Here is a 25,150-nt window from a genome sequence, read left to right on the forward strand (position 1 = left end):
AAAATCTGAAAACAATGACGATTTACAACATTAATAGCATGATTTCATAATAAAAATTAAATTTCAATTAAAAATAGATACGTACTATGTAAGATAAAAAAAAAAAAACTGGGAAAAAAATATTCTCATAACTTTGAGTGACAGTTGTTACTTCTTGCTGAACCATTTCTAATATTATTTTAAACGTATTTTTACTCAAACGAAATCTAGCAAAAAAGTCTCGGTCGTCCCATTTATATAGGTGGTCAGTTCTTGTTGAAATTAAATAAGGTTTTCGAATTTTTAAATATTGGTTTATGTAATATAAAAATTCAACTTCGTCGCCACTACTACTGTCACTACTACTACTACTTATATGAGTCATCTAGATTTTTAATATACATACAATTTATATCAAATGAGTATTTAAATAGTTACAAGTTAAATATTTGTTTTAAATTAATTTGGTACTTACACTGAATTGAAAAAACTACTTAAAAAAAAAAAATACAAAAAATCTATTAAATGTCTGAGTAAAATGTAATATTACCTGATAATATTGATGTTAATCTCAGTTTAAAATCTCTAACTGATCATAATATGCAAGTTAACTTAAACTGTGATTAAGATCCAGTTAAAATTCAACCGAGAGATCATAAAACCAAAATTGTAGTTTAATTAAAGATTAACATTAACCAGAGTTTAATGCCTAAATGGAGACATTTATTTTTAACACGAATTTGTTTGACACTAAGCCTTATTGTTTATAATAAGACATTTATAAGACTGTGTATTTGGATTTTTTTGTTCTTAATCATAAAACTGTGACTAGAGATTTTTGAAATTAAAAAAAAGAAAAACTCACGAATACAAGGTAGATACCTAAATTGACTTTTTTTTATTTGAAAATAATCTACTGAAAATTGTATTTGTCAATTGACCGCATTCATTCCGCATCAAAGCTAAAAAATACCTATTTTATGATTACATTTTTTATTGTTTTTTTTTTTTGCGAACCGATATTATTTTAACCACGTACCCGCAAGCGCATAAAGCCTTGGCCTGGCGGACCTAACCTCTGAGTTTAAACAGAACAATAAAATCATAGGTTGTTAAAATCATTTAAAAATCGGACATTAATGAAAAAATGCCTCTCCTTGTCCTTACTCTAAAATTATCCCGACCATCCTCACAAAAAAAAAAAAAATATATATTTAAAAAATACAAATTGAACTGATCTGTGAGAAAATGTTGGAATACAGCTAGATTGGCCGTATCTCGATGACACAACAAATACAACCACTTACATAAAATGTGAGGATAAGTTCATCTACCTAGTTCTAACACTATTATAATGTGTAAGTATATTCGGTACATTCAATTGTTTGTATGTAATTAACATAATCTACAATATAGAAAAACATTAAATATCAATGATTTTCACGAAGTTAAAAATACATTAAAAAAGTTACTCAATGAAAGGACATTTCTACTTATTTTGTTTTATCAGATGCATAGAAGTTTTGAAATAAAACTACATTAAGGGGTAGTAATTAATATCAAGACTGCTTTGTAGGTTTCAAATTTCAGTAGGTCTCGCCAAATTATACTATTGACAAAACCTTCTTTCTCTTAAAAATGCATTTTTTTAATATTTCCTAATAGTATACATATTTTGTCATACTAATAAGTTCTAAATTCTTTTTCAGGTTTCTAAGGATTCATATTAAATTTGTATAAATTAAGTGATAGATTATTAAAGTAAAAGATAGATTTTTTTTATGAGATAATTTTTTGTTTAATAATTACTTATATTATTTATTATGTATTTTTAAATTACCCAATAGATATATTTTTTTATGTAAAACAAATCACGTGTCGAGAAGTAACGTGTCAAACTTGGACAATAATAAAATATATACTGTAAACATTCTAGACCCTAAACTATGATTATTATATATTAACATTATAACTATTAGTTTAAAATTGAAAACCACACGCACTGAATGTTTAAGTTTTGTAAACATTAATCATTAGTTCCTATTATTAAAATTTATAATTTAGGTTTTTTTTTTACATACAGTAACAGTAAAGTATTTTTTATGTATTAATTCATTTTAAACTCAAGATCAAAACTTTGATGACCGCAAAAATTGTATAGCTAGTTTTTTAAGATGGTACATTATAAATAAATTAAATGACCTTAATATTGCCTTGTTAAAAAAACAATTATTTTGTAACAAAAATGTACATTTAATTAGACTCGTTTGTTTTAATTTGTATTAGTGTTTTTTTGTTGATATATTTACATATCAACTAGTAAGTAGTTTTTTTTTTACTTTTGTAATGATAAAATATACTCATTTCTCTCAAAACCATATTATTTTGAATAATTAGTATTGTAATATGAAGTGTTTATGTATTAATTTAGAAATTGTAATTGCTAATTAAAACAATGCAAATAGTGAATAATATCGGTAAACTTATTTTAATTCTTATCCTATTTATAAATTTATATTTATTATAAATATATGTACTTTTTTTTAAATCGTTGATGCAAACTGCAAACTCAATAGGTGGTAAAACAAAATGTTTTTATTATTGTGTTTATCTAAACTCTAAGGCGAAAGAAGCGGTGTAGATCACAATCACTACTTCACTTGTGTTGAGACATTGAATTCGTTTACACATTATAAATTCATACTTAAAATGTTACGTAGTATGTGATAGCTTGGGGGTAATATAAATAAGTTTTGAAAATTTCAGATTGATCTGTTGAGGCGTCCTGACTACTGAAGTTATGGACGTTCACGGTTTAATAAAAGTCAGTGTATAGTCAGTTTTTATTTATTTTATAAAATATTTAGCTAGAAACAAAGATTGTCAGTAATTGTAATTATTATTTTCGAGCGTTCTTTGAAAAACCGCACACGTATTGTTCTAAACCACACATTCCACTATCGCACGCACATTTTTCTTCGGTTAAACATTCATTTTTTTTTCCGAATTTAATTATTTAAAACCACACGCATTTAGTGGATATTAAAACAGTAACCAGGTTTATTTAAATTTCATTAAATTGATGTCAATAGTATAATAAAACTCTTCAATCGATTAAGCGATTTACCTACCTACCAAGTTTTAAAACATAAACCGTTGACCTTAAGAAAATAATTGTAACAATATATGTTAAATGGAAATGCTTAAGGAAGCATGCCGTTTGCTAAAATATTTTTTTTGGATTAAATTGTCCAAACTTTCGAAGAAACATCCTAGCTACGGCATTAGTATATTGTCTACACGGACAAACTGTTTATATATTTTTTAATATAGTGATTTATCAATTAAGTATAATATCTTTTATTATCTTATTCTTATGCCCACGTCCCGCCTGTCAAAGTATAATCATTGAGTATTTATTGTAATCAAATATACCTATTGTGTATATAATAGGTATGTTTACAATAATATAAAACACATTTTATAACTTTTAGACACCGCGGTGTAGGTAACCCAAAATCTATAATAATAGATATATATGACCATTGGTAAATAAATGTATTACACGACTCACATGACTATAATGTATCATTAAAATCAGTAATAATTAATAACAACGTGACTTACCGGTAATTTGTAAAAATAAAATGACCGTATAAAAGTAAATGTATACCTTTATATTATGTACCAAAATTGCGGTACTCGAGATGAATCACTTTTTCATACGGTATTTATAGATCCACCTTCGTTGAAAATATAAATTTAATACACTTTATTATAAATCGTTTAATGGCATGTGCCAATTTTTTTAATTCATTGCTCACTGCGGACGTCTTTGCAGCGCGGCTATTCTAGTAAGAACAATAATTATTTACAGACATTCAACAAAGGTTACAGTTAGCCGTCTATGACAACTAACAGGGATACTGTACAGTGAGTAGTAACTACAAGTGAAATACCGGCCATTCCCCTTCTTTGTACACTGAAGTATTACTTAATTCGTTTTCAGGAACCATAAAAGGAGGGTGGTGGATCATTGTCGGTCTAGTCAGTCTATATGTTATGCATGATGTGCAGCGTTTGTCTTATCTTAATAAATCATAATAATACAAAATATATTATTAGATTACTATCAGCTATGTGTGAGCTATACTAAACGGTCAATACCGATGACCGTTATGTATACATTTGCCCAAACCAACATATACAATCAGTAATAGATTTTCTCTACTTTGTACACAGCATAGGGGTCAGGTATTTCGAATAATAACTATCGCACTCTGCCTTGGATTGTTAGTGGATATTTTTAACGTCAACTTCAGTACTCTTATTAAATTTCTGAAATACACTTTTAACCTCCAGATGAACTCGGATAGACAAGTAAGTACTAAACAATCAGGCACAGTCATAGATGCAGTATTCCAGCGGAATTTAGACAACTTACAGTCTCGTGTTCATGTATCTTATTATAGTTAACACAAATCGATAATATTTATGATATAAAATATTAATTATTTCTCAATAAAGTTCTAGCATATGATAAGTTCAGCTATATTTTCAAATTGTATTTTATGTAGAACCCGAAACAAGATGTTAACACATAACAGCTATTGTGAGTACTTTTCGCGGCTCACTCGGGGTTTTTTTTTAATTGATCTACAGACTGAAATGGATTCCCATTGCATCGTTCCTCAGTTATCCTTAATATAAAAATCAACAATAAGTTTATACTTTTTAATTTTTTTTTTTTTTTTAATTTACCATTACATAAATTGTTTTATAAGAATAAAAAGTTTTTCTTTTTCTTAGCAAAGAGGTATTCACAGACAGAACATCATTAGAATCACATCATCAGCTCGTATGATCGAGGTTATAGTCTTGATGGATAAAAATGATTTAAGTTATTAATTTGTTTTTAAAATTGTTTTTCCAAATAATATACAGTACCTGTACTGTACAGTATTTACAGTTGTAAAAATATATATTTTCTGCTTTAGGAAAAAGAAGATAAAGATTATTTGGAATGGCTGAAAGGTAATAAGGATGAACTCGAAGATGAAGAAACCAAAAGAGGTCTTCAACATTTACATTCCGATGAAAAATTGAATGCGGTCAATAAACCATCTGTTCTGAAAGTAGATAAATGCACGACCAAACGAAAATTCAAGATTCTTTAAACGATTACTCTGAAATCAAATAATTAATACAAATTCAAATTACAAATTATTTGTAAATATTTATATGTATAATTTTTTTGTCACACATTCGGTACCACATAATATATTATAATATGATGTTGCTCGCGATTGTATTTTTGTATTGTTTCTTTATAGTCACCGTCCATCGTTGCGCATTGTGTAGCTTTGACTCCGATTTACCTCTCCAGGACGGAATTAATTATTTAATTAATGCGTTTTAAATGGGTGCAATATTTTAAAGTTATGCCTATTGATATGAAATAAGATTCTTGGAATGAAAAGTTTATATCGCACCAAATGGCGTAAATTAACTTCAAAATATTTTAAAAGTAAGTTCAAAATGAGCTAAGCAATCAAATTATTACTCTATCAGTTATTGTAATTAATGTTCCTTGTAGAATGACAAATACTGTACATTCTGTTAGGGTAATGTTTTTAGTCCATATTCAAAATAACACTTTTGTTGAATATACAAAAATAAAATAATCCTAAATGAAGCATTTTTTTATAATTATTGTTTTTTTTTTTAATAATTTATATTGAGAAATTACACATTGTAGGTACTATGAATAATAAAAACTTATTTTGTTGTAGTATTATATAATTTTGATAAGATGTACTTTGTCAGTAATTATAGCTATTTAATTATCATTGTTACAACAAATTAGAATAACAAAAATCGCCGAACATGTCAATATTGAACATTGGCCTTTTTAGATTCTATTCCATAACGGATAAAAATACATTTATTTATTACAGACTATTTCATTAATTTATACTTAATTATTAATAATATTATAATATAATTTTATACAATTATACTGATACCTAATATAATATAAATAATATAATATATTAATATTATAAATATAACAATAAAAAAAAATAATTATAATATAAAATATATATTATAGTATAATTATACTTAAATATTAATAATTATTATATTTACTTAGTTTAATATAAATACCATATATTTAATAAATGTTAATTTTTGAACATTTGTTTTAATTACAGAATTAAAAAAACTAGTATACAGGGTGTCCTACGAATATTGTTTATTTTTTGTTATACCTGCTTGGGAATTGAGATTTTTAAATTCAGTTTATACTTTCTTTAATCATTAGATTATAAAGAATATTAAAATTTAAACACAATCGTTACGAATATTGTTACTATTTTTTTTTTTTTTTTTAATTTAACGGGATTGACTTAAGAGAGACTTCAACCGCACACCCCATTTTATACCTTTTACAAAATTTTCGACATTGCGACAGTTAAAAACCTATCTGAGAAATACCATGTCAGAAAACCGTTTAAATGGATAAGCTCGTACGAATATTCATAGAAAAATGTTAATTAACCCCGAAGAAGTGTCGGATCAAATGGCTCAGAAAAAAAGAAAAATTGATTTAGTATTGTAATATCATTTTACAATACATATACATACGTAATACATTTTACTAAAATGTAACAGCTATTTTAACTCGGACTGTCTTGTATTTTCTTTTTTTGCGTATTACACAGTTCAGAACTTAGGTCGTTTAAGTTTGTCGAAAAAAAAAGTCCTGGATACGCGCCTGAGAGCCATTGATTTCTTCTTCTGCTAGAAGATCATTCGATTGGCCACCGCGCTCGTCCTCGGGTACCGTCGACCAGTCAATCGGCTGTTTGCCCATTTTATTTAATATTTCGTTAGTTTCTGCAAAATGTCGGTTAGATTTCGCAAAAGGTTGGCCCTTGAAATTTTGGTCTGCCGCCGCCGCCGACGGATGACGGGAAGTTAGTGTTGTCCATCAGTTCCCTGTCGTTCTTGCGAGGTCGTTTTCGTTTCCAACAAAAACCCTTTTCAAAATCTCACTAAACCACTTCCGGTCAACGTCACTCGGATGTCGGAAAAGCCTCGGATACTTCTCGGCAAAATACTCCATGTCTTTGTCGGGTCGAGTCATCTTTGCGGAGCCAATGAAAAATCGACCTGTAAAAATAAACAACCATTTTATAAATAACACGTTACTCATCTTTACAACTGCTACAGCTCGACTGAGTGCTGCGTTAGTATCAGTTTTGTCGAGTTTAAATTCTGTAGAAGAACAGTCAGCAAATTGATCTCAGTTTAAAAACTTAATTAAATACACACGATGGTTCGAAAGTTTATTATCTCTAATTAAAAATCGTGTTTAGTTATTTAACAAACTATCTTAATTTATTTTAAAAGTGGAGTTTTTTTGTATTACCCATTATATAGTAAACATATAATTTTTAGTACATTGTTTATAGGGTATGTTGTATCTAGTGTATACTTAACCTACACATTTTTTCAAAAAAAGTAAGTTGTTATTTTAAAATAATGAAAAAAATTGTGGAAATGCTCCAAAAATATTCGAAAAAAATACTCGGTGGTTTTATCCCGATCGGTTGTTGAGCATAAACATTTGAAGTTTTTAATTAAAAAATATATATATTATACATAAAAGGATAGTATTGTACTACACAAGGATCCGCTGGTCGAAAATTATAATACTAATTGGACTAACACTAAAAAAAATAAAAAACAACTTAAAAAAGTAAAATAGTAAAGTGCAATAAAAAACGTGGTGCTTATAAATTAATAAAAAAAAAAACAAATCTTAAAAATATTCACTAGAACAAAAGTGTTATTTCATTTGTCTTATCTTTGTGGGACGCCTTGTATAATTATTATCGCATGTCTTCAGTTTTGAAAGTCAAGTAGCCGATGAAATTCATATTTATGTTTGCATTGTCCGATAGGCGAGAACACCGATAACCAAAGTCCAAACACAATGAAATGTTTTGAGATAATGATAGACAAACGGATCTTATCTAACTTTTCAAACACAGCGACAGCGACAGTATGTACGGGGATCAATATTATTATCTAATGGCAAACTGTTTGGCTCCTTTTGTAAAGACCAAATGAATATTGATCTCGAATTGAAATCTTTACCATGTCATAGCAAAAGAAAAGATTGATAAAAAATTCAAGATTCAAACACTAACATTTTTTTTAAAATTTGTTGTCTACATATTTGTGTAATTAAAAATATATGTTCCCGTTTGAAAAGCCAAGTCCACACTTCTTTTACGCATTTAAGCAAACGTTTTCTAAATATGGAAAAATATAGTAAGTTTCAAAATATTCATATTTTCTGAGCAAATGAGTGTCTTACATCAGATGGATGTACGATGTATATTATAATCTGACTTTTCGTCCTACTTTCGACATGACATATGAACTTTTCATTAAACTTGAAATTTCGTCCGGGATTCATGCGTTGCCATTTATAAAGCTTAAGTTCATAAGGCTTTAACACATAATGGATTATTTTTGAAAACTAACTTAAAGCTGGGCGAACTAATTGCAGCTATAAAAGTACAAAAGAGAATAATTTGAAAAAGGCTAATATTTTATAGAATGTATAATGGCAACTAACACATTCTTTTAGTTTTTCAAATTTGTAAAAACACTAGTAAATGTATAACTATTTAGAAATAACCGTTTTATTTTGAAATGTTTGCGGATTATACACCGATTAATATTTACTGTGTTCAGTACTTACAATCTAAATTTTATTTAAAAAAAACACACTACTGATTTGAACCGTCAAAGAGTATATACAATTGTCAAATATGGTCAATATAATTTCGATGAAAGTCCAATTATTATCGCCAGTGGTGATGAAACATTTCTAACTTAAAAAATTCATATTACAGATTTTTTACAAAAATGAAGTACATATATTAACTATTTTAAGCAATACATTATGTCGAAAAAAGTAAAAAAAAAACAACAGATAATATCTATATTAGGCCATGTACAGTAAGGACATCAAAATGAGAACGAAGTCAATTGTTTGAGTGCTTTCGGTTCAACTGTGTAATTGTAGGTCGTAGGGATGCCACACCCTTCCAACAATGAAACGTTTTTGTATTGAAAAAAAGTTATATCAAAGTTTATATTGCAAGCAGCTGTATGCACCATAAGTGTATGATAATATAATATTATGCACGTACAAAGCAAAGTTGTATTATGTAGCATTTGGATAAGCCAATAATTGTCTTTAACCGTATTACATTGTAATATTATTTCTGTTGATAATAATATATTTAATTTTTAATTTTTTTTTTTTTTATCAAACTGTCGGTAATTTATATGGCAAAATGATTTGTGAACATATCTATATAGTGATATTGTATGCATGTTATCCTTGCCAATTTAAATACTTTAGACTTAAATTGTATTCTTGGTGGAGACTCTCTCGACGCTTACAACAATTACGTAGAAAATAAAATAAAAAACAAACTTACAATCATTAAATGCGAAAATAATCTTGCTGAAAATTTAATATGTATTTATGTGCGTGACATAAAACCGACCGCACATCTAAATTGACTGGCAATACTATACTGTAACATTTAACTGACGTACTCACTCTCCACGGCATTAACACAAAAGTGGGAGTGATATGACGTTGGCTGGTAGCTGCAATATTACATTACGTTATTATATCATATTCTTTTTTGTTTTTTACTCTGAAATTAATGACCTACCGAAATGAGATTTTCAAAAAAATTGCTGCCTATTATTGTTGTAAGCACAGGGATTATACAGGGTGATCAATTAAACGCAAGACACTCATTTTCTAGGGAAACATTTACAAGTTGGAATGGAAATAAAAGTGCAGTGTAGTACATACAATTTTTATCCGTGCGCATTACTCAACCGCACTCGACCTCCCGTATAAATTTTAAAATTCTAATGACTTTGAAAGTACATATTCAAAACCGGTTATCGACCAATCGGTATTTAATAGGAAATAATTCTCAATTAAATAGATTCAAGGTAACGCCATTAATTTTTAAGCGACCAAATACCTGACAAGTGACAACCCGCTTTGAGTTCATACTTATATTCTGCAAAGGTGTAAGAATCCATATTATAGTCTATATAAAATTGGTTTTAAACCAAAAAACGTAAGGTGTAATGCAAAACCGTTTATTCGACAAATATGCAACATTATGCAAATAATTTGAATACACATGTATTTATCATAACCGTTGCAATCGATTTTCGTTGATAGCATGGCTATTGTAAAATTCACAATTTAACATTCGAACTTGTCTTCCGTCTAAATGTCGTCACACCAACAAGCGTCTAATGTGTTTTCTTTGATCCAATCTAAGTAATTGTTCACTTTAACATATAACCCGGGTTTTTTTGGTACAGCACATCCATCGCCCCACGACGTGACACCTAAAAGGTACACATAACGATCGATGTATACATTCTGTATTATTTAAAGTAACCATTTCAATGATGTATTTGGAAAATTAAAAAATGTACGTCATGCTTACCGACCAGGCGATGAACTGAACCGTTCGTGACGGTCAATGGGCCGCCACTATCGCCCTGTATAGTTGTAAAATTTTTAATTATTACATTTCGACAATGCCAATGATGTTTTCAATTGAAATTCGCTTTATCTAGTCTCAGTTTCGTGTATTTTCAGTTTAAAAAAAAAAAACCAATTTACACGAATTGTGCGGTATAACAGGGTGTCTCAAAAAGAACGCCGGATGTGTGATCACTCGATCACACATTGCCCCATCAAGTTCGTTGAGGACACGAAGGATTACTTGCTTAAGTTCTTGCTCAAGCGGATACATTTTATGGAAAGAATAATCGCCTGTAGGGCTAGTACGGGGGGGGGGTCATATGCCCTAAATTGTTTTTCACTGTTAAACTTCTCCCGAAGAGAATGATATATTTGTTATGTTTTTTTTTTTTAAGAGAAATAAATTTAATTTATAGCAGATTTAAATCCGGCGTTCTTTTTGAGACACCCTATACTTACTTGACACGTGTCTTTTCCCCCTTCTGGTAATCCAGCGCAAAACATGTTTTCGGTTACCATACTGCTTGTCGCTGCACAACTGGCATGGTCCAATATCGGAACGGTGACTTCCCGCAAGACCATAGGTTTCTTACCGCCTTTTTTTAGCTTTCCCCAGCCCGTGGCCACGCCTAGTCGGTGTTCGTAGGTGAGTCCTGAGTACACCACGTGGACGTGTGAATATTAGTTGAAAAACCGGACTATTAAAAAAACAAAATGCACCTTCTTTCGGCATACAAACGGGATGAAGGTTTTCGCTCATCGGTACACCTCCGTCAATGTCGAGACGCAGTAGGGCAATATCGCTGTCGTGTTTTCTAATATCGTAATTTTCGTGCATTATTAATTGCCTCACTTTGAATCGATAAACGTTGTCCACGTTGTTTTCCAGGTCGTGTTCGTAGAGCCGTACTTCCATTAAGGGTAAAAGCATCGGCCTTAACACAACCAAAACAGTTTAGTCAGTGACGCACAACATTGCAGCAGCAAACGTTTCAAAACTGCATATTATTACTTTATACAATGAGCTGCAGTCACAACGTATCTATCATTGATCAAAGCAGCGCCACATAGCCGGCCATAGGCTTCATACCCGATAGCAGCTATGGAAGCCATCCAAGGATATTTATGCGCATACTGCACTTGTGTGCCTCCCACTATTTTTCCCTTCTTACCTTCAGTTCCGCATTCTGAAATTCAAGCAACTTTAAGGCGCATCGCCATGCACATAATAAACTTTATAATATTTGTATGTATGTAGGTAAACGGCTTATATTTTTCCAGGTTAACCGCGAGATCGCCAAATTTGTGAACAGATTTCCAATTTTTTTTTTTTTTTTTTAATATTTACAACGGTTTTAGTATTATTGTAATTTTTAAATCAATGGTTTGAGAATTAACTAATTTATGAAGACGCGAATTTCTTAAAAAAAAAAAAAACCGCTTGCCTTAAATGCATATTTACAATTTCTACACACATAGGGTTTAGTATTTCTTTAATGCAACTAATGGTATACACTGTATAAATGATAATTAACATAGTATTTATCCAATTAAGTTATAGATAGGTTAATACAATTATAACACAGTTTTTTATTCTTCCTACAAAATGAAAAAGCAACAAGAAAAACATCTTCCAAATGCTTTCTTGATATTTCAGTTGATATTAAAGGCAACCAGTGTTTTCAGTCGTGTTTAAAATAAATAGATAACGATTAGGACATGAAATTCTTACTGCAAACTGGACATGCATGTAGATCGCTGATTGTTGGCGGTTTTGAAGACCGATCCAACATTAATGCTAGAAGTTTATTCCTGATGTTGTTGATCTCAAATATCACTTTGTCACCCATCATTCCTATTTTGTTCAATAAATTGGTATTCTGTAAAGAAATATCGAACAAACCATTATATTATGTAAATTAACTTAGATGCGGAGCTGAAAACGTTTCGGTCTTCCAACGATGAGTATTTTTCCATGTCTGTTATTATCTTATATGACAAATTATATAATTAACAATAAGCGGCTTACTTTGTAAGTAAAAATAAGCGGCTTAAGTCAAAGTCGTTGTTGATTTAGACATCAGCTTTTGAGTAAAATTTAAGTCAATTCGACTTCATTTAACATACATATGCATTTTAGGTGATATTATTAAAATAATTCAATATTTTTTAAATGATTTTGTTCTAAACTTATTTTTAAAACAAAATATGTATATAAATGAAAGAGTTAATAAAATTATTAAACAAAAAAATATTTGTTTTATGATGCATTTCGAGTATGTTGAAAAAATAAACAAAATCTTCACTTTACTATTTTTATTAGTAATATAATGGAAATTGTGGTTAAGAAAATTCAATTGACTTTAACAAATTTAACTGAGTATGAGTACAAATACAGCCCATTTTATTTCATCACAGTTAAACGCTTATACGCAAATCATTTTTCTTACAGTTTGGTTTACCAAATTTGTATGAATTGGACTTTGAGGCAATGGCTTGATCAGCGAAACAGGAACCACGATAAAGAATAATATTTTCCACATCATTGTTATTTTTTTTACAAAAGCACAGCTTCACAACTTAATGATTATTCTATTACTGAACCTCTTAATACCGTATAGACGACTGTCTTTATACTACTTGTATACAAAACACTATTAATTTTTTTATAGGTGGTCGATGGTAATAAGAACTAATTGAAATATTTATTATTCCGATAAAGAATATACTAGGTCACATAATGGAAATATGTAATTGTTAGATGACAATAAATACTGGTTTAAGGTCTTAGGATAAATTGAATTCGAATTAAAATGGCAAGTTTGACCTACTTAAACAATGAGTTATACATTAATTAAAAGTTTTTAGCATCATATAATAATATTTAATTGCAACTTGTGTGAACAAACTACTGGAGTATATTTGAGATAAAGTGATAATTTAAAAGTTCCACTAATTAAAAAATGTGATATAATTAATTTTAAAATTCTGTCCCAAATAATGATCCGTTGCAACGATACATGTTAATTATAGATAACGCCTTCCATAAAAAAAAAGTTGAAATATTTCACTGTAGACTTATTCCAAGCTTGGCTAATTCGGAATAGTAAAACACAATAGCCATATTTACCTATATTATAATAGACCCATATTAAAGCGGTATATGATCTGAAGAAATGTAGTGTTCACATTTATTATTTATTATTAAAATATTTTATACTACCACACATTAAACAAACAATGAATAACACGAATTTTCTAAAAGCTTTTATTTGAAAAAATATAGTTAGCACAAAAGCACAATTTTATAAATATTTTACATTAAGATGTACATATAAATATAACTATGTAAAAAAATGTTGTAGTAGGGTTTTCGTTTAATCCATTTAAGATGTTAAAACAGTTGGTATTATCACAGATTCCTTAATCTTTTTTACTATTATGTTCAACTAATCTATGGTACTAACAATACTTAATCATTATTTTATTAGGTTTAGTGGGATTTGCGTTGTTTTAGCTTAAGTATTGTCGTTTGTTCTTTACATCTGAATTGTGAAGGTTATGCAATTTATCGTGAAATTATAGGAAGAAAATGTAAGTAAAAACGTTGTTGTTCAAATCGAATTTCCAAAAATTATATCTCATTAATTTATTGTAATATATTTTAACTATAGCTTGTATAGTATGAAATGGGTTTACTCTACTATCTAATTAATAAATTAACAAAAGAAAAAACAAATATTTTATATGAATAGTAATAATTTTCAGAAAACCTTGTATTAAATTATACAGAATGCACACAATATTTATCGAGTATACAATTTTAAACAAAGCATTAATAAAATTAAAAAAAAAAACTAAATAAAAGTAAATTTATTGTATAAAAAAAAAGAAATTTCTTCTTGGCGGGTTTTTTTGTGAAATTGCTCTTGGCACAATAAATAATTTGAGGTTATGTACCATTTGATTTTTTTCATGAATTATCAGTTGTCAGAAAAACTGCTACGTCAGCTAATTCGCGGATGTGTAATTTTCCATTATATAATAGATGCTGTAAATCCGTTTGTTATTTTGCCTACAAAAGAATAATAAGTATTGATTAACATGCTATTTGAATTTGTATTTTTTATGCTCAGAACTATGTTGAACTATCGAATGAACTGCTAAACGTAAGTACTTCATATTATTTTATTATTGATTATATATTCTGCGCAGATTTCATAAAAATAAACGGCAATTTCATTTCTATTATTGTGCGAAATCCTATAAGATTATTTAAGATTTGTGCTGAATAAAATTCATCTTATTATTACTATACCGCTCGAATTGGAATCACTATAGATGTTATTGGAAATTCCAGTCATAATGTGTATACATCGAATAGGTATTTTTAATCCTTTTGCCCAAGAAAGACTGTTATTATAGGTAGCTGTGCTTATCTAGATTTAATAATCGTTGGATTAAGTATGGCTGGTTAGATCCACAAGTACAGAAGCTCAAGATCTCTAAATTGAGTCGTATCCGAATTATCTTTATTTGTTTTATTCCAAATTTCCAGTTAGACATTTTGTTTTTAAATAAATTATTATTTTTTATTCTTATGTAATTAATAAATAATATTAAATTACAATATTTCTTTACAACCAACGTAGTGTAGTATAGTTCTTGAAGACCAATGTATTTTAGCAAATAAGCAATTAAATGTAGGCCAAACAATCAAAACAAAACTACACAAAATTGTCTACACAGTAAAAATGTCAATAATGTTTATTATTTAAGGCCGCCCAAATTACTTTGTCGGGGACACTCTCCCGTAAGCGACCGTTCTGTTACGAGGAGGGTATTGTCGCGTGCATTATTGTTTTTACATTGTTTTATATTTCAATAAAATGATTTCAAAGTAGGTCGCCGTACTATTTTTTGGTAATATTTTCAATCTTGAAGTCATATTAAAGTAAAACCATGGAACGGTAATCATACCGCAAGAGTGAAATAAATTAAATGATTTACTATAGTGTATGGGTTCTCTTTAGATGTCTTTTAAATAATAAAACATAAACACATTAATTCATAATATTAGTATTAGATGCACAGATCATTGCCATAAGTTGACTGTAAATACTAAATATTTTTTTTGAAATTCCATGTTGTGCAGTTTGATTTGAACTGTACACAATTTTGAGTAGTTATCTAAAACAAAACACAACAAACAAATTGATTGAGTACCCGTTTTATAATTTAACATTAAGTAATAAGTTGAAACAGTTTTCAAATAAAAGTTATCGTGAAATTGATGTCAGTGGTGTCAAATTACATTTTGACTACAGTTTAATCTAAAATGTAATTAAATCGACTTGCAAATAAAAACAAGTTGTAAGTACTTGTAAATCGTAATTATTAAAAGTTAAAATTATTACTAAATAGTCATAAATAATATTTTATTTTTTAGTTTTGAACCATAATTTAAAAACAAAAAACTTATCATCACGTTTGAAAATCAAAAGTTGCTATCGAAACAACTAATTTGAAATCACATTGTATAATAACAGTATGGAAAATTAAATTATATTGACTGGTTCCTGATAAAAGAATTACCCTGTATATATATATATATATATATTGTTAGGAAAAGATTTAAGGGTTACCGATTTACGACACTAATAGAATAAAAAGGCTAGTTTAAATTACACACACGAACAATACTATATTACGGTACACAATCTACACCTCATCGGTAGACCGCCACACAGGCACTAACTAACTTATATAGTTTAACAGACAACAGGAAGCCCTCTCCCCCCCTGTATTAGGTGTAACAGTGTATTTTAACGCTACATTCGTCCATTCTGACGTAGGGACGTCCTCGTACATGAACGAATTAAGTTGAACAATAATTAATAATTCAACGGTGGTTACTAATAAGAATGATAATAATAACAGTATAATAATTAATAACATCAATATAAAAATATTAATATAGAATATTTAGTAGTGGATTTTCTTATATATAGTCCCGTAAGTAAGTAGGTGGACGTCGTCGTCTGTTTCCTCGACGCACAGTCGTATGGATACCTTCATTGTCCGGTTCAGGCCCTGCGGAGTCCGTTTGTAGTGATAACTCCTCTTTGGTTTCGTTCGGTTCATCTTGGTCTTCTGGTAGGCTCTCCAGTTCACTTGAATCATTTACGATTTTCCAGGACTTTAGATTTGATACATGAGCAGTTGTGGCATGGACCCTACCACCTCGTTCAGTTGTGCCCATCACTATGTACGTGTCTCCTGGTAATTTCTCGATAATTTGCAATGGCCCACGGTATTTGGGTTGTAGCTTAGATGACTGCCCCGGGGTCGGGACCCGCGGCATTACCACGACTTCACCCACCTCGAATATGGGCCCGCAAGTGTGTCTGGCGATCATGGTCTGTTTTCATGCGTACTTGAGCCAACTCAATGGCTTTCCGTGCTTCGTCCTGAAGAACCGCTGGGTCAGACCATTCCGATTGAGTTCTACTTAAGCTGCGCAGTTGCGTCGATTATAATTTCGGTTGATATCCGTGCAGAAGTTCAAATGGAGTTTTTGATGTAGTCTTATTAACTGCTGTGTTAAGCTCCATCTCGATGTCCTTGATATCTGTGTCCCAATGTAACTGGTCGGTCGCGTGTATAGCTAACATTGGTATTAGTGTTCAATTAACTCGTTCGACTTGTCCGTTTGCCCTGGCATGGTTAGTCGAATTCAGTACATGGTGTATTCCCTGATCAGCACAGAACTGCTGGAATGCAGTTGACGCGAAACAACTTCCTCTGTCACTTATAATCCGCCTAGGATATCCACGTTGTTTGACAAAGTCCGCCATTATGCGAATAATAGTATGGGTATCTGTACTCCAGGTTGGGTATAATAAGACATATTTGGTCAGATTATCAATGATAACCAGTAAATATCGATTTCCCTTAGTACTCGTCTCAAATGGTCCCAAATGGTCCATATGGATTGTGTCAAATGGTCGTGTACCAGGTGGTATTGGGTGTAATACCCCCTGCTTCTTGCCAGATTGTTTCTTAGTCATCAGACAATCGATACACATATTTATGTGCTGTCTCACGTAACGTCGCATGCGCGGAAACCAATAGTCCTCGGTTATTTTTGCTATAGTCCGCTCCAATGCAAAGTGACCACTTTGTTCATGGGCAGCAATGGCAATTCCCTTCCTCATCGACCGCAGTATCACCAGCAGCTCCCTTCCATCATTGACTCGGTATAACAGCTCATTCCTAAGTACGAAATTGTGGACCACACTCCTCTTGTATTTAGATTGGTTTTCTCCTGTCTCTTGTAGTATATGAATGAGTCCCTTGATGTCACAGTCTCCCCACTGCATAAGCCTTACGCGTTCTTCAAGCGTCAAAAACGTGTAGACATCGTAGCGTTGGTTGATTATTTCCTCGACGTCCGTCACCGCTTCGTTAGACGGGGCTCTACTCAGCGCGTCGACATGAGCCATTCTTTCACTTGGTCTGTACTTGACATCCATGTCATACTCTTGTACCACATCGAACCATCGAGCAATCTGTGGCTTGGTAGTACGGTGTATGTTCAAGTACACTAGTGCCTGACAGTCTGTGACTATCGTAAAACTCAGTCCGATTAGAAACGGTCGTAATCTTTCCAAACTCCATATAATGGCAAGTAGTTCTAGTTTTGAGGAATGATACATACCTTTGAAATTCTGAATCCCAAATACCGTAATTCAGTAGCTCCGAACACACACTTGGATGGTTTGAGAGTTAAGTTGGCCCGTTGGAGCGCTTGTAAGACGTCACGTAGGATGCCCATGAGATGTTCCCAGTCCTTGCATGACAGTATTATATCATCCAGATAACAATGGACTGCACCCGTCGACAGTACATCCTTCAACACTTTGTCCATGAGTCTTTTAAATTCGGCTGGCGCATTCTTCAGTCCAAATGGCATTCGTTCAAACCTCGCTGTTGTATCTGGTGTTATGAATGCTGTCTTATCTTTAGCCGCTTCCGTTAATGGTATCTGTAGATACCCATTAGCCAGGTCCAACGTTGCGAATACTTCTCCCTCCGACAGTGCACTTAATTGAGTATCAATATCCGCCATGGAGTATGGTTCCCCTTTCGTTTGCTTGTTAAGGCGCCCGTAGTCAATACACAGTCGCTTTGACCCATCTTGTTTTCCAACTAATAGTACTGGACTAGCATAAGGCGAGTTTGAGTCACTCACTATTCCAAAATTGTCATTATTTCCTGTTGCTCACTTGGTGAAACTTTGTACGGACGACAAACCACAGACTCGCTGTGTTCTACCTCGTGTATGTCCATTCTTGCAACATTAGTGCAACCTAGTTCGACCAAACTCTTAGCAAATGTACCTCGGTATTCATTTAACAGTCCAAGTAGCTCCTGTCGTTTTGCCTCGGTGACATTATCTCCAATAACAATGTCTTGCTCACTCAACGGCTTCCTCTGTAGCACGCGTACGTCTGGGTCAACTGCTCGGGTACACTGTTCTCGATCACCGGAGGTCCCCTCAACAGTAAACTGGTGTGTAGGCCAAGTGTCCACCAGACAAGCGCGCACAGATGAACTGTCATCCTTGTCCTCGTTCGGCATTTGTTCCAAGTCCCTTGTGTCGTTGGTCAGTGGCTCTAAAACAAATTCATTTTCCCTTTTAAAATAATTTACCTGGGGCAGATCAAGCCAAGTTCGGCCAACAAGGACATCATTTGGAATATACTTATCTGGTACTACAAGTAAGGTCGACCAACAACGCCATTAATCGCAATCGAACCCGTTCCTACCCCAACTGCGGCGGCACCAGGCTGCTCCATGTCTCCCACAACATACAACGGCCGAACAGATGGTGTCATCGACAATCCACAGCGAATCGCAGCACTCGCCCGGACCAAACAACCGGAACACCCAGTATCCACTAGACTGTTGAACTGCGTCCGTTGTCACCACTCCTTGACATAAGCCTTACTGATGTTTGGACGGTCAATATCGGCGTGATAACCCTGCGCTCCTTTCCTGTCCTCCGCCGGCCTTCCCGTCTCTGTTCATTTGATATATGGGAACTTCTTCTTGCTTGCCCTGTAAGCCCAGTTGTGCCATCCATCACCGTTCTCTGCGGCGGTTCTTCCGTGTTCTTAACTGGACGGGTAAAACGTGGGCGTTCTTCACGGGCGGCCGATAAGCCACGCTGTCGACGGTTGCCTACTAACCGTTCATACTCGAAAATGTCACTCAATAGTTCATTTTTGTCAACGTGGTTGCGACCTAACAAATACACCGATAACTCTTTCGAATACAACCCTTGAATAACTTGGTCTCTAGTGTCGACGAACTCGAAGCCTAATTCTCCGCACAATCGACGGTTATCATGGAAGTAATCTACCACCGGTTCCGTCCGGCCTTGTACACGGCGCTTCATCGCCTCCCACTGATCTGGCTTACTAATCGTGCGAATAAATGTTGCCTTGAAGTCACTCATCAGTTCTGTCCATTTGACAAACTTTCCCATTAATAGCCAATTTCGAGCCGCTCCTACTACATTATTTCGTACAAACTGTATCTTGAACGCTTCCGGCCATTCGTTCAAATTCGCCATACCCTCTACGGTCCCTAGCCAATCCTCCGCTTCTTGGGGACTATCCCGGCCATTGATCTCTTTCACTGTTTTGTCGAAATCAAACCACGCTATCCGCTACGCAAATATTACCTCGACGACAAACTACAACACTCGGCAAAACTCACGACACGGTAGACGCTAAGTAATCCCACTTCTGAAATGTCAGGAAAACATTTAAGGGTTACCGTTTTACGACACTAATAGAATAAAAAGGCTAGTTAAAGTTACACACACGAACAATACTACATTACGGTACACACTCTACACCTCATCGGTACGACAGGCACTAAATAACTTATATAGTTTAACAGACAACAGTAAGCCCTCTCCCCCCTCTATTATGCGTAACGGTGTATTTTAACGCTACAATAGTCTTACCATTTTTTGTGTTGGACATTAAAATTACTATTATTATAAGTAAAAGTAATTTAAATATAAGATGATTAAATGAAAGAAACTAACACAGGAGACAGGCAGTTGATTTAAAAAGTATTCTAAGCCTTAGTGCATTGGTTATGAAATGTACAAGTTTTCCAAATTTATTTGTATTTGCTAAATTAACGGTCGGACGTTGTGTGTAAAAACAGTTTAGTTTTGGCCATTTTCATGTTTACCGATTTCGTTACTTACGGCGCCGCATTTCAGTGTCTCGTGTGCTTTAGTAATACATATATTTTCAACCAGAGGACGCCACACAATCTGCTTTTACTGTTTATAGAATTGCGTACAGCAATGGAAAAATACTGCTGTTTCGGAGCCTCTTGATAATTCGTCGCTTGGGGTTTTCCTCTGACCTCGTTTGAGACCACTACAGTTTTTTAAATTTATCACATAAAAGCGGCGATGGTCAATCGCGTTTTATTGCGGCAAGTGTAGCATTTTAACGGTTTCAATCTAATTGCGTTTTCTTTTCAAGCCAAGTTTTACGGTTTATTAAAGAAACGCAAAATTATGGCAAAATTATGACAACTACTACCGCGTGTTCGTTTCTCGATATTGGCAAGGTATATATAGGAGTTTGCATTCAGTATTGGCCAGGGGGCGCGATGGCAGTGAACACCGAACTAGCCACATGGCATTGGCCTTGTGATACATACGATTTAGGCGTTTGCTGCCGTCCATAATCCCCCGGCCAAACATTTTTTGTTCACCAACAATATGGATTTTTTGTAAAATATGAAATATATTTTATTCTTTTTGCAATTACGGTTTTTGTACTATGCTTATGACTTAGATTTGTCATATATATTATTGTAATACATTAAGAGTATTGTAATATTTAGGGTATTGCTCCGGTCGGTTTTTTTTTTTTGGCGTTTTAGACCCAAAAGCCAGACAAAATTTCGTCTACTTAGTACGGTACGATTTCAAATCTGTAAATGTATAAAATTTCTTTGGAAACTTTACTAGGTTGTGTGGGAAACGGATTTTTGTGTTTTTTATGTAAAAAAATTGGGTTTTAATATTACATTTTTTTTTGTAGTTGCGTTAAAAAAGTTAAATATTATGTTATCGAAAAACAAATTTAAAAAGTTCAAGTAAAAAATAAAGATAAACATTTTAAATTAAAAAATACATATTCAATAAAATATACTCAAGATTTTTTCGCAAATACTCTTGGAATATTATTTATATACAGGGTAACTACAATTTAATGATTCAAATAACTTGCTTTCATGTATTCAAATTATATTACAAATATATTTTAAATATAAAAAAAAATTAAGTTATTGCCTAAACGTTGTTTAATTTGTGTGTATTTTCTTGAGTATCGGAATGAAAGATCCGTGTAGGTATATAAAAAAGTATTTGATAAGGGTTTTTACTTTTTATTGACTTAGAACTAATTTTTAAAAGCTCAAAAGCGGAGGGTTAGATAAACACCGAACAAATTCAGAGGCATTAAAACTATGGTGACCAGATGATATAGATGATGATAAGATTTTGTAGGTATTCATTTTCTTATTCATGACCAATTATTATTAACACTATTAAACTATTAAACATGTTATTTGGTTGCGCTTAAACATTTTTAATATTAACAAAACTATGTAGGTATGTTTTTTTTCCAGATTGGATTACAGACAAACGTCAAAAAACCGTTTCCTCATCAATGATGATGGACATTTCAACAGTTCATTCACTTCAAAACTTAATGAAACAAGTAGAACAAATTATATAAAAATATTCTTAACATTTATGACAAAGACAATAATTTATATTAGGACTTTCTTCATTAAGGTGTATTTATAAAAACAACTCGATTTTTCTAATCTAAATAACCAACTACTTCTTTTAATACCAATGCACTTTAAAAGACCTAATTATGAAACTAATTAAAATTTTGAAAAAATAATACTTTATCAGATACTATTAGTCCAAGACATATATAAAAAAAAATAGAGCCCCAAAGTTAGTTAATTCAATTGTTTGCAAATATATCGATTAATATTGAATTAAAAAATTACTCAGTATGGCTGATATGTTGAAAAAACAGGGTTTTTCAATTATTTTGGCTATGACCGTAAAGAGTGGTTTGAGAATTTGTCTAATCACCTCTTTTTTTATTAAAAAAAATCATTAAAAATTAATTTCTTATGTAATATAAATTTAGCTAAAATAATTTTAATATTTTTGAAAAAAATATATAAATTCTCATACTTTGGGTAAAAATAGAAATATTTCTTTAGATCATAAACTTTTTTTAATAGTTTTCTGTTAAGTGAAAAGAAAAATAAGTTTTTTTTCAGAAAGCCGAGTTTATTTAACATGAGAAACTGGTTATTAATTTTTTTTTTTTTAATGGCTGAAGATACTATAAACAAACAAACAATAAAAAAGAGTGTTAAGATAAAAACTCAAAATACTTTTTAAGATTATGGCAAATATAATCATAAATAATCTAAAAAATTGAGAACATATTTTTTTTATTGTAACAGACATGCTGTGTAATTTTCAAAATATTCGCCAGAGTTTGGTCCAAATTTTCGATCATACTTTGCATTTTTACTCATATAATGTAGTGTCAGTTTTTTGTTTTGTGATTATCAAACTGATGAAAGTAAAATTGCACTTACGCAGTAGAAAGAGTATTCACATATTTGTCCTTGATAAGTGCTATATCTTGATTTTCTTCAATTTGTATCGTAGATTTGAAATAACAATCATTATCGATTTCGTCGACCTCCCATTTATTTACAGACATGGTGTTTAATTTGCTAAAATTAAAAAATCACATTTGTAGAGTAGTAATGAGGTAATATTTAGGTGGCTCCTAAAATATACTTTTGAAATTTAAGTTAAAGGAGAAACTCGTTATATTAATAATGATGGTTATTTAAACAGTTAACAAATAGACTTACTCAATAGATAGCAGCTCTGGAACTAAATTTGTGGAATCTGAAATGTTGTCGACTTCAGTTTTTTCAACTTTAATGCTTGTCGTATCGTAGTTTGATTCAACAAAACTAAAAAAGACATTACGTAATTGGAAATAAATCAAATACTTCTTATCTAAAAGCAACAAACTTATCTTTTTTACACACAATTATTAGTAAAAATTTGATTTTTAAACAATTTAAAATGAGGAGAATCAGCTCGTTATTAAAATTGCGATGAAAAATTGAACTTACCCAGTAGTATGGGAGTCCATATATTTTTCCATTATGACTGATAAACTTGATTTCTATCTTGAATCTGAAATAATAGTTTTAAATTAATTCAAATTAAATTACCGTCACGCTTTTTGAATTGCTAACAATACAAATGTTAAGACTGAGGTTATATAAGGTATATCAGAACATTTTTTTATACTTTTAAAAATATATTCCAATTAATTATTCCAAGACTTTTGAATGGAGTCTTAAGGAATGTGATAATTGTGTAACGGGATATAAAAAAATGATTAAATAGACTTACACTGTAAAACGAGACTCTAAATTTGATAATATTAAATAAGAATTGTTTTTGAGTTAAGATTCTTCAAAAAACTTATTACTAGTTGTATCGGTTCGATAAAAGCAAGTTAAATTATATAAGGATTTAATCATTAAGAAGTACTAGAAAAATAATTAGAATCTATCAATGAAATGATGTATTATTTATTGATGTATTGATTTAGTCTGTAATGTATGATGTAAAACCAATTTTTAACTGAGTTGCACAAATAGTTGAAATAAAACTCATTCATATCAATATAATAAAATATTATTTTTTAAATTAAAAAAAATATATTTAAAAAAGTTTTTCACAATTTATTCACATAAAAAATAAAAAATAATTATAATGTTCTCGTGTAATTTTATAGTAATCTACTTTGTTTGTATTTATATCTATGTATAACAACTAATTTTAATATATTTTGTAATATATGTATACAAAATTATGTTAAAAAAGTAAAACACTTCTTTAACAATACAATGGTATATTATAGAACAATATATTATTTTGTTGATAAAATATCTTACGGATTTACATAATTTATTATGTGATGGAAAAATTAATATGCGCAAAAGAGCTGATGAGAGCAGTTTTTCAGGAAGCACGCCACGGAGCCACCAAAAATCGACACGGAGCGACTTGACAAACAGCCACCCGAGTGATGCCAACATAATATATAATATTTGTATAAAATGCAGGATTGTTATTTGTATATGTCATGCGGCCGATACCACGTATTATAACGGAGTAATATAATTGGATAGCAAAAAAAAAGTCATAGTCTACATAAAACCCAATTGCTTAAATTATAAAACATGGAACGTGTATTAGCCTGCTGGCTCCTGAATATTGATTATTACTGATCTTTAATCTCCTTGCGATTTACGATAGCTAGGCAAAACACAGAGCTGAGAATCAGCGAGAACGAGTCCAAGGACAAGATAAGACCTAACCTA

General features: G+C 31.3%; 1 protein-coding gene across 2 annotated transcripts; it reads right to left on the minus strand.

Annotated features, from left to right (window-relative positions):
- Positions 1–10,180: 10,180 nt before the first annotated feature.
- Positions 10,181–13,196, minus strand: LOC126841224 (trypsin-1-like). 2 transcript variants are annotated; one of them, XM_050577558.1, is made up of 7 exons: positions 13,057–13,196; positions 12,327–12,474; positions 11,607–11,781; positions 11,315–11,529; positions 11,054–11,247; positions 10,554–10,608; positions 10,181–10,452 (listed from the first exon to the last, which is right to left on the minus strand). In XM_050577558.1, exons 1-7 carry the CDS (start codon positions 13,138–13,140, stop codon positions 10,328–10,330), a joined length of 996 nt encoding a protein of 331 aa, XP_050433515.1. In that variant the 5' UTR covers positions 13,141–13,196; the 3' UTR covers positions 10,181–10,327. The 2 variants fall into 2 exon arrangements, with proteins under 2 accessions (XP_050433515.1, XP_050433514.1); XM_050577557.1 differs by having other exon boundaries at positions 13,045–13,196.
- Positions 13,197–25,150: the final 11,954 nt, after the last annotated feature.

The sequence above is a fragment of the Adelges cooleyi genome, unplaced genomic scaffold (assembly GCF_023614345.1).
Source record: "Adelges cooleyi isolate 19-005CV unplaced genomic scaffold, UGA_ACOO_1.1 ACOO_flye_CR_arks_rails_tigmint_CR_PRNA_38, whole genome shotgun sequence".
NCBI classification, from domain to species: Eukaryota; Metazoa; Arthropoda; class Insecta; order Hemiptera; family Adelgidae; genus Adelges; species Adelges cooleyi.

Coding starts and splice junctions, on each gene's coding strand:
- LOC126841224 (XM_050577557.1), bottom strand. CDS start 13,140: ATGATGTGGAAAATATTATTCTTTATCGTGGTTCCTGTTTCGCTGATC. Junction 11,248..11,314: donor CGTTTGTATGCCGAAAGAAG/GTGCATTTTGTT, acceptor TGGTGTACTCAG/GACTCACCTACGAACACCGA. Junction 10,453..10,553: donor TTCAGTTCATCGCCTGGTCG/GTAAGCATGACG, acceptor TGTACCTTTTAG/GTGTCACGTCGTGGGGCGAT.